Source organism: Sipha flava, unplaced genomic scaffold (genome assembly GCF_003268045.1).
Source record: "Sipha flava isolate LNK unplaced genomic scaffold, YSA_version1 104_pilon_pilon, whole genome shotgun sequence".
NCBI classification, from domain to species: Eukaryota; Metazoa; Arthropoda; class Insecta; order Hemiptera; family Aphididae; genus Sipha; species Sipha flava.
The window spans coordinates 77,353-88,836 of record NW_020271718.1 but is presented as its reverse complement, the minus strand read 5'-3'; the positions used below and the strand labels follow the sequence as shown (position 1 = coordinate 88,836).

At 32.4% G+C, this 11,484-nt stretch overlaps 2 protein-coding genes across 2 annotated transcripts; both read left to right on the top strand.

The window, feature by feature from the left end:
* The first annotated feature begins 3,085 nt into the window (after positions 1 to 3,085).
* Positions 3,086 to 3,433, top strand: LOC112683745 (zinc finger MYM-type protein 6-like). The gene has a single exon (XM_025554905.1). The coding sequence runs from the start codon at positions 3,086 to 3,088 to the stop codon at positions 3,431 to 3,433; it is 348 nt and encodes a 115-aa protein (XP_025410690.1).
* Positions 3,434 to 3,481: 48 nt separating this feature from the next.
* Positions 3,482 to 5,963, top strand: LOC112683734. The gene is made up of 3 exons (XM_025554895.1): positions 3,482 to 3,803; positions 3,892 to 4,474; positions 5,861 to 5,963. Exons 1-3 carry the CDS (start codon positions 3,482 to 3,484, stop codon positions 5,961 to 5,963), a joined length of 1,008 nt encoding a protein of 335 aa, XP_025410680.1.
* Positions 5,964 to 11,484: the final 5,521 nt, after the last annotated feature.

The window sequence follows — 11,484 nt, the reverse complement described above, 5'->3', positions numbered from 1 at the left end:
AATATCAATTATGACCTGTAAAATTTTTCTTTGTATATTTTGAATTTTCTATAAAACTATAGCAATCTAATCCAGATATAAAAAATGATTTATATTGAAACATTTGAAACAATAGGTTTAAATTGTTGTTGAAGTAACTATTGAATTAGTATTGCTATAGGATATTATAAGAGAAAATATTATTAAAAATTTTTAAGAATAATAAAATAATAAAATTGACTATTGAAAATATATAACCAATAATTGTTTAGCTAATTTACTAGCTTTTGTTAGCTTTGAACATATAAATTTAGCGAAATAAAAAAAATCACATATTTCTTTTTTTCAAGTTTAATTCTGTTTTATTTGAAAATTCAAATGAATAAGTGTTCAAAACTATTTATTGAATAATATTACGAATAATTATTGATTTAGAATGGATAAGAGTAGAATTTTTTTAAATTATACCATCCATAACGTTTTAATAGGATTAACTATTCAAACTATCATAAAGTATTTACTACAGCTTGTTTATAACTATTTTTTTTAATGACTTGACCACATTTAGATGTCATCAGGAAATGTAATTATATGTATTTTATTTGTTTAAATGACACTGCACCGTAAAATGCTTTAAATCTCATCGTGCATGCAGTAAGACCTAAAATATGAAGTATATATGTAGGTGCTAAGATTAGTCTTGGTAAACAGCAAAACGATTATGTAATGGCCGTTAAAATACATTATACTGCTTGCATTAAAGCGTAACGAAATTACATTAAGTTCACATGTCCAAGAATTGAAGTCGAACTAATATAAATGTCTTCATAAAAAAATCTTCAAAAGGACTTGTTTTATAGACTTGTTTTTTTTGTTTTTGCCCACATCGTATAGTATTGCAACGGGCGATTGTAAATTCCGCCCGAAATGAATAGGTAAAAACAAGGTCTATGGTAAAAATATACAGGTACAAAAATAAATTTGAAAATTCCGCCCGGAAAAATAAATATTTTTAAACTAAGCGTTCCGTGACTGTAAGTTCGAACGAACACGAAACAATCGTATCTCAGACAACAATTATAATGTAAATATATATAATTAACATATAATAGTGTGATGTATAAAACAATAATTTTTAACTACGCTAATGATTACTAAATGGCAATAAATGTAACTAAATAAAATAAATCTAACCCCTTTAAATGCATGATAATTTTATTGAAATACTTTTTTGAGCACAACTGCAGTTTGACCATTACCTTTTTTAAGCCCAAGTGCAATTCGACTAAAATAAGTGCAATTCGACCATACCCACTTCATCTATCTTAAAATCTAAACTACCTATAAACAATAAACTTATTTCATACAAATCAACTGCTCACTGTTTCCAGGTATAGGGTTGTGCCTAATAATCTCAAATCAAACCAATCTAAAAAATCCAGTCAATATCCTTCTGATAATTCATGTAAAAAAGATAATAAAATAATGTAAATAAAATGTAAAATAATAATAACTATCAGCAAATGTGTTTATTTTACAAATAATTGTTATATATATATATATATTGTTTTAAACGAAACATTTTTTTTTATATTTAATTGAGTATTACTGTGAATTTTGGCTTTTAGCATAAAATTAATAGTATTAATATTTTTGTACGATGCAGAGCAAATTTAAACATTATACTTTTTTGTAATTATAATCATTCAACTTAAAGACACATGTATCCATAGGCGCCGACTACACGGGGGCAACGGGGGCAATTGCCCCTGTACTTTAATTTTAACGTGGGCGTTGCTCCCGTTCTTCGATTTTAATGGGTGGTAAAACGTAGAAATAGCACTTCGCTTTTGTGAAAAAAATTATTTGGTTATTACTTATTATTATAAGCTATTGAATTTCGATATCGATATGAAAATGTTTATCAAAAGGACAAATTATCTAAAAATAGCTGAACATAACTCATAAGATACCACAAATTATAGATAACGTATAAGTACATTTATATATATATGAATAATGTATATAGCTCCAATTAGAAATGCCTAATAGTCACGGTAATGACGAAAGACTTGTGTGATAACTATATATATACTTTATACACACGCACAAACTGAAACTTAATAACAATATCTTTAGTTGGAATTATTTATAACCTGTACTATGATATTTTCATTTCTTCTAAATTATATTTACTATTCTACATTTATACAGTACTGATTACTGAATACTGAGTATTACATTATGTAATTCAGTAGTTGATCATTTTACTGTCGCTGTCCATACGAAGCATACGTGCTTTATTCGCAGATTGACAACACTAAGGTAATTTATATTTTCTTTATAGACCATATTATTTAATATATGAGTTAAAAATTATTTAACTTTTGAAGGGCATACCAAATAAGTAATTCAGACACAAAATAATTCATTATGTCTATGTGGAAGTATGTACAAAAAAAAAACTATTCCGAAAAACAATTCTGATTCTAATAGCCTTATTAATTCTGATAATAGTTTATCTTCATCTACTTCCACTTCTAACATAAATTTAAATTGTGATAATCAAATTGATTGTGGAAATAATTCGTCCTCTAAAGATGTTTCAAAACAAAGAAAATTTTTAGCATCTTGGTTAAATAAATACGACTGGTTAGAACATAATAAAATCGATGATAAAGCTTTTTGCAAATTGTGTAGATCCATGAGTAATAATAGTAATAATAATGTTTCTGTATTTATTTCCGAGGGTTTTAGTAACTGAAAAAAAGCTGTTGAAAGGTTTAATATGCACGAAAATTCAGAATTGCACAAAACTAATGTAGTTAAAAACTCTTTTATTAAAACAAATGCAAATATATATGCACAAATATCGGATAGTCATAAAAAGTCTATGGAAGAATCTAGATTAGCTCTTGATAAAATAATATCTTCAGTATTTTTTTTGGCAAAACAAGGCTTAGCATTATGAGGGCATACAGACGAATCTGCAAATTTAAATCAGTTATTAAAACTTCGATCGGAAGATTCGACTGAATTAAATAACTGGTTAGGTAGAACAAAATATAAGTGGATTTCTCACGATATAATTAATGAAATTCTTAGCATGCTGTCATTAGAAGTCATTAGAAATATTATCAAACAAATTAAAGAAAACACATTTTATGCCATTTTATTAGACGAAACTAGTGATATTACTGTCAAAGAACAAATTTCGTTTTGTTTAAGAACAGTGGACAAAGAATCGTTGGAAATCGAAGAATATTTTATGGGTTTTTACGAAACGCCTAAAACAGATTCTGATACTCTTTTCAAAATTATGAAAGATATTTTGTGTAGATTGGAATTAGATTTTTATAATATTAGAGGACAATGTTTTGATGGTGCTAGCAATGTTTCTGGAATTCATAAAGGATTACAAGCTAGAATAAAAGAAATTGAACCAAGAGCATAGTTTGTTCACTGTCAAGCTCATTCTTTAAATCTTGTTACCCAAGATAGTATGCGAAATGTAAAAAATGCTAGAGATGTACTAAATTTTATAAGAGAATTAATTACATTTATTAAACAATCACCTAAGAGACTATCTTGGTTTAAAACGAATCAAAAAGACGAAAATATGACATCTCTAAGACCATTTTGTCCTACTAGATGGACGTTACGATATACTTCTCTGTGCTCTGTTATGGATAACTACAATGAGCTATTGACATTTTTGTCAGATTTTTCAAAAACTGAACACAATGATGCAGGTTCAAAGGCAAATGGATTTTTCAAACAATTAAAAACTGCAGATACTTATATAATGCTTAAAATAGTGATAAGTATTTTTAAACACATGGAGACTACAAATACAGTATTGCAAAGTAAATCATTAGATTTTAAACTTTCTGTTCAAATTCAATACTTTAGAAGATACTATTTCAAATTTGAGAGATACATTTCACATTTTATGGAAATCTGCAAAGAAAGAATGGTCAGATTTAAAATTAGATGCACCAAAGGAATCTAGAAAACGAAAAAAACCTCAAAAATATGAAGACGGAGTAACAAAGTCCTTTGAATTTTCACCTGAAAGTAAATATAATCAAATACATAAAGAAATCATTGATCATATACTTTCTGGCTTACAACTAAGATTTAACTCTGAAATTCGATCATTTTTATGTAATGTGGAAATGTTTTTAATTGATCCAAAAATATCACCCGAAATAATATGTACATTTTACAAGGATGATATAAATATTGATAAGCTAAAACTTCATAGAGATATGTTTCATGGTATAATTAAAGGCCAAGGATTAATTGTTTCATCCTTCGCAGATATATTAAATATTTTTAAAAATAAATCGTATTTAGTCATTCATTTAACAGAGCTCAGGAAATGCATACAATTGATATTAACAGTACCAGTTACTACATGTACTACCGAACGATATTTTTCTATGTTGAGGAGGTTAAAAACTTATACCAGAAGTACCATGACGCAGACCAGGTTAAATGATCTGGCACTTCTAAATTGCCATAACACAGTAGCAGAATCTTTAGACCTAAGCAAAATAGGAAATATGTTCATAAATAAGTGCATGACAAGAAGAAATACTTTTAAATTGAAAAAAATATAATTTTAGATTGTAAAATTGTCATCATAAAATGTAATGTATTGTAATTAAGTTAGAAAATAAATCGTATTTTCATAATTTCATGTAATTTTTATTTTTATTTTCATTTATCTGAACCCAATAAAGAGAATTGGAATAATATTCATGAACAATAGTATAAATATTTTATTTGCCCCCGTGTTAAAATATAAAAGTCGGCGCCTATGCATGTATCTAAAGGTTTATTCAAAATAAAGACCTTTAATAATATATATTATGGCTACAGTTAAATATATCAATAATATTAATTATTAGTTGAAATTTAAAAACCGTAATAATTATAATATATAGAACGTACTAGTAGATTTAATTTATGATTCATCAATATACAAACCAAAAAAATCAATGTACGTTTCATGTATAATATGGTATATAATATATTATCACTGATAAATACAAAATAAATAATACAGTATTTTTTCATAATATATATATTTTCATAACCATGCAAGGTGTGTAAATTATTTGTTATGATTATTTTTTGTTTCAAACGCGAATGCCGACCAATAGGTGCATGCCAACGAAAATATTGGGGTTAATAACAAACACGTGCGGTAGCGGCGGCTACGGTGACATATAAAGTAGTTAATGTTATTTAGTGAGACACAAAGCTTTATTTCGTCTCAGAGTCTGATTGTAATTTACAGCGATTTGTATCTACAAATAGATGGGCCGCCGCCACTCTGCAAGGAATGCCGCGTGTGTGCTTCGCGTAGTTGTTTTGGCGGGTGCAACATCGGTACAGTAAACATATTCCGTCTATATATTTATATATACTTACTAGCTGTCCCGACACGGCGTTGCCCGCGTATTAGTTTGATTTTTGACATTTTCGTAGGTCGTGTATTATTGTTATTATGTATGAGAAAAGATTTTTTTTTTTATTTTTATTTGTAATTTATTAGTGGTTTCGGAGATCATAGCGTATAGTAAACTATTGAGTATGTCAAATTAATATACATATAATGTCACTAATAATAACCCACGGGATTAAGGATAAAACACAGTCTGCAATGAATGAGTAAATTACAAAGTTCTTTATTGATAACATAAACAAATATAATTTTATAAATGATGTACATTTTAAACTATTTTTAATAATGCCTTATATTATTTTGAATTATAACAATTTATAGAATTATAATAATAATTTTAATTTAACTAATAACTAATTGGCGCACAATAGTTTTGGTTAACCTATCTTTTGCTAATATAAATAGATTTGATAGTTTCCCCACACGTGAGCATGCAACATATAGTTGCCCATGGGAAAAACATAGATTTTCCAAGTCCAAGCCACAAATGGACATTGTTTGTCCTTGAGACTTGTTTATGGTCATTGCGAATGCCAAACGAATAGGAAATTTAAGTCTTATAATTGGTACAGGAGATTCTGATGGTATCATTGGAATACGAGGCAACTGCACAATTTCTCCTTTAAACTTCCCAGTCAAAATAGTTGCTTCAAGAACATTTCCGATGATCCCTTTTGTTTACCAAACGTGTACAGTTGCATACTCTAGGTGGATACAAATTACGCAAAAAAGTAATTGATGAACCAATTTTCAATCAAAGATTGTGTGGTGGCATTCCTGGTATATCCATAGAATTTAAAAATTCAGTGAGAAAATGACTGTTTCGTTTTCATCGACAGTAGTGTCGATTGATTTAAAAGACATCAAATCACCTAGCAATAATTGTTGTATCTGAAAGTTAATTTTGTCAGCATCTTCATTTTTTGCTGCTAAAATAGCACGTTCACTAAGCCAATTTTGATCTAAGTAATTATTCAGTATATTCGGGAAGACATTCTCAATTAATTCATTTTTTGTCTGCACTACATTGCAAAAATTGTCTGGCAATTTGATGCATTGTGTAATTGGATGCAGTTCTATTTTATCGTTTCCAATATCTAGCAATTTTTCAGAAAATATTTTTGCCGATGGATCATTTTGCAATTGTACTCGCATGTTTATGGTCAATCGAAGTGTTTCGACATTTCGCCATAAACACGATTGTTTTAAACATGCGTTAATCTCGTCGGCATAAATAAAGCGAGAAATGACTGGCATTGTTTGTCGGAAATCACCAAAAAGTAGTAGGACAGCACCACCAAAAAGTTTATTGTTGCCGTTAAAATCTTGCATTGTTTTATGAAATGCTTTAAGTAAATGTTTATGAGCCATGGTACACTTATCCCAGATTATGATTGACCTCCTTCGTAACACTGAAGCATATTCCGCTTGTTTATTAATGTTACACATTGCGTTTGGTTTGTTTAATAATGTCTTATGGCAGCTTGAATGCTGAATGTTCCGTTCGTCCACCATCTAACAAAGTGGCAGCAATGCCTGATGAAGCAATTGCCAATACAATTTTCTGTTGTGAACGTATCTTCGCAAGAATCAATGATATTAAAAATGTCTTTCCGGTTCCACCTAGCGCGTCCAAGAAAAAAAAGCCACCTTGTTCTGCATCAACAGTTAGAATAATCCGTTTATAAATTAATTATAAATTATTTGTTGTTCAGCCGTTAGTAATGGTTCATTATTCTCAATAATTATAGCTAAGTCAACCTCGTTATACTGTTTTTTCTCGTTGTAAATCACTGTTAATTAAGTTAGTGGTTGGGCGAATAAGTGTTGGCATACTATAATGATTTGATTGCAAGTTAGAAATTAAAATACATAAATCCTCGATCAAAATTAGTGCTTCATTATACATCTGTTGTGTGAAATCCATATTTAAACATTGGTTTGTTTGTTTAACTCGGTATAGTACGTCTTCGGTCATATAGTTTTTATATTTTTTCCACAGAGTTGATGATTCAGCTGGATTACATGTCGTCAAAATAATTGCAAACAGTTGTCGAATACTATTTGGCGTTGATGTCAACGCTGCATCAGCAAGTGTCAGGTTCCAGTTATTGTCGTCTTCAGCAATTTCAACTCATGACACGCATCTTGATTAGTATTGAACACTTAATCATTAACTGTTTTCAAAAATTCGAAAGACGTTGGTCCGGGAACATTCACTAACAACAAACGTAAAAAGAAGCATTCACGTTGTTTTGGATGTACTGTGTAAAGTCTTCTCAGTGCTTTGGCTTTGAATAGGCCCGCGATTGAAAAATGTGGTTCTCCTTGTTTATGTGGATTACATTTTTTACCTAATTTGTTCCATATAAAGTAGCGTCGAACATCGGTATATAATAATGTTTTTGCAAATTGGCCGAAAACATCAGATTTTTGACACAATGCGAAAAATTCAGTTAGTGTCGTTTTTTGGTGACTCAAGTGCTCTTTGGAGAACATTTTCCTCAGTGAAATATACATGTTGACTATTTTCAAGATATACTGCAAGATGCTGGATAGCAGGATCTTTTTCTTGTATGGAAAAACTAAAAATATGCCTGATTGCTTCGTTGCTGCTGATGTATCTACCCCTCTGGTATCGTGCTATTTCATCATTTGTATTTATATTTTGAACTTAAAATATGGCTAAATCACTGCTTTTATTAACGTATTTGCAAATATACTTAATGGAATGCACAGACCTGTAAAACTCGACATTAATATGAGCATTATACGTTTTTGAAAGGAATGTTGAGTATGGTACCACCCATTGATTGCCAATTTCAACTTTATTTGTAAAATTTAATATTCACATTGTGAAAGTGTCGCCACCATTTTCAGCGTTTCTTCTGCGATACAATGGATACCCATCGATATCCATAAAGGTAACATTTGGGCATTGCTTTGGGCAACGTTTCTTACATTTTTTATTTTCCATGCATGGCGATGTAATAAACCAATGCTTTCGAGCCTAGGCTCAGACAAGCGTGCCCCTTCTATGAGATTTCTCTCCTCAAAGGACACGCTCCATACGGGTCGGTGATTCACATGACCCGGGCGGATTCACGCCGCTCCCCGCCGAACTGCCGACTTTCGTACCGTTAAGTCTTGGAAGACCCCAGGCGTCCGGTGCTCGCCTGGTTTACCTAGCGACGCCACAGCCCTGTCGAGTCCAACCTCAGATCTACCGAAGCAGACTGGGCGCGGCGGGAAGACACGTAGGACACACGCCGCCCTGGGCTAACCGCGCCTCCCGACGTACCTTTCGTGTTACGCGTCAATGGTTGGACAGGCGTCGACGGCGGCCAGTCACCCCGCCGTCTTCCGTTTTTAAAGGGGATAATCGCATTGCTGCCATCACGACTCACACCTGCTTTGACAGCCACACCGCTCTGGGACCGCGGCCTCCGAAGAAGAGCGAGAATCACATGAGACGCAACAATACGCCCGGATGCCCGTAGGAACGGACGCCCGACCTGCTGGGACGGTCATACCAGCAGGCCAGCAGCCTCCGGCGAACCGGATTCGAAGTCATTTTGATCGTACGGCCGCCTCAGAGCTCTTGACACACCGTACATTTTACGCACCAACACGCGTAGGCGGAGCTCTTGCCCCGTGCTAGCTGACGCGCAAGCAAATTGTCCGGGCGAGAGTATTCTAATATTTCTCTCGTCTCCCCTACCACAGAGGAGTGTTTAAATACCACTATCCGCAACCCGCGGACCCGATCTATCAGCATTTGCCGCTGCTTCGAACTAGCCCCGACTAGGCCAACAAGATCACGAAGGAGCAGGGACAAGCCTGCTCCCTTACCCGAGGATTCGGGTAGATGCTAACTTAACATGGCGATGTAATGTTAAAAGCACCACATGGTCCGTGGATCATGTGACTGGTAACAATATCTAATAATTCTTGGTCAATTAATGGATCTGGAATTTCTGCTGAACTTATTTGGTCAATTTCTTCTGGACGGATTTTTGTTTCAAACTTAATCAAAATGTGAGCATGAGGCAAGCCACGCTTTTGTCACTCAATCCAATACAACCAGCAACATGTTTTACTGAAAACCGAATATCTAACAATTAAATCAATCAAGGATTTTAACTTTTGTTTAAATACACGTGCATTGATATTATGACTGTTGACCTGATAAGAGCAAATTTTGTATTTCCTCCCAATTTGGATTACATGTAAATGTAATGAATAAATCTGGACGGTTATAATTCCGTACGTAAGTCTTCGCATCTTGGATGTATTCCTGCATATTCCATGGACTCCTGATATAACTTGAAAGTAAAATGAATGCATTACCAATGTTATTGATGTTTAAATTTTCATCGATGTTTCCGATAACAGCATCTCGTAAGTGGATGTATTCCTCGGATCGTAATTTAGCCTGGTTGAATCAAATAAATCGCAAACGTTCGCTTTCGATTTTAGCGTATATATCCATAACATATTGATGGTACAGCTGACGATATCGAAGGATATAGTTGTCTTGATGACGTCTAATCATCAATCTGTGCGTGTAGTAGCGTATTGAACAAAGTTTTTTATTAGTTTCATTACCTGTAAAAATAAGAAATTAAATTATTAAAACAAAATATAAAATTTAAATATTTAAACACTGAATTTACCAGTAACTGGATTATACTGTTTTATATTAATGTGATATTCATCCTATCCTTGCCAGAATATCTATGGATATTGTAGTACGTCATACGAACGGTGTAGGTCCGAAATTGTACTCACAGTGCTGATTCGACGTGTGATTTTGATGGCTCTGTTGTCAACTGGATCACCGACCATAATAACAGCAACTTCATCTACAGAAGGCGCATTGAACCTGCTAGAGTATTCTCCTGATGGTACTTTGTCAGCTTTAATGATAATTTGATAGTCATCATTTCTTAATTGTGGTGACACTTTTTTATACAATTAAATAAGTTGATTACGACTTTCCAAAAAAAATTCCCAACAATTCTACAACTGCTCTCTCTTCTGCTTGTTCGATAAAATTATGCTGGCACCGAGCTGTCACGCGTTCTTCACAACTGCCCATAAAATAGATTTGGAGAAACTTCGGGTCATCAGTAGGCATCGGCAACAATGACCCAATCATATGATACACCTGGCCTTGTATTTTGAATGTGGTTTCAAAATTACGTCTATCAGGTTTAGAATCATAAATTTAATTACCCCAAATGACGACATTTGAAAGCTAGAATTAAATTTCCATGTCTTGCCCAAAAACAATTTTGAATCGTATAATTCTCCAGCAAGAAGAGATTGTAAAGGTTCCGGTGGAGTGGGAAGAGGTAACAGTACCACTTTTCCTGATGCGCAACACATGCCGCCGGGTGCTTCATTGCGGAATTTTAACGCCTGACAATATTGACATACTTTGACCATTGCACTGATTGCAATATTAGAATGCGCAGAGTAATTTATGTCTACTGATAAGGAGTCTCATATTTTAAAATTATGTTTTCTTGGATCATAGTTAATTTAAATCAGCGTCATTCCCTCTCTCACGAATGATAAAATAATTTGACTATCAATACGCTAAACTATGTATCACAGGAAGGAGATTTTGGATAATTCAAAATACATGATTTACTTATTTTTAATTAATATTCTCTACAATAGATCAAAATATTTTAAATCGCAAAAAATAGCTCTACCATCTCACAACCATGAATCTTAAATACACACATGGTGGGTTTCCTTTAGGAAGTAAATCGGCGTGTCTGTATAATAAACGATTAGCTTATCTACAAAAATTTTAATTACTCATTATCATAAATACTAATCTGGCTATTATAGTAGTTAATATAAAAATACTCGAATATTTTATAATGTACGTGAAGTTAACAATGCATAATTTCAAGGCATAGGAGCACAAGGACGTCAACAGTTAAAATTTAAAAATAGCAAACAAATTTATTAAGTCAATAGTACCATTGAATATAATTGTTCCGGATACTTAG

What these genes read in the sequence shown, in the direction of transcription:
- LOC112683745 (XM_025554905.1), top strand. Translation starts at nt 3,086, where the DNA reads ATGCTGTCATTAGAAGTCATTAGAAATATTATCAAACAAATTAAAGAA.
- LOC112683734 (XM_025554895.1), top strand. Translation starts at nt 3,482, where the DNA reads ATGCGAAATGTAAAAAATGCTAGAGATGTACTAAATTTTATAAGAGAA. An exon ending in AATGCTTAAAATAGTGATAA is followed by an intron (nt 3,804 to 3,891) that starts GTATTTTTAAAC and finishes TCAATACTTTAG; the next exon opens with AAGATACTATTTCAAATTTG. An exon ending in AGTACCATGACGCAGACCAG is followed by an intron (nt 4,475 to 5,860) that starts GTTAAATGATCT and finishes TAATATAAATAG; the next exon opens with ATTTGATAGTTTCCCCACAC.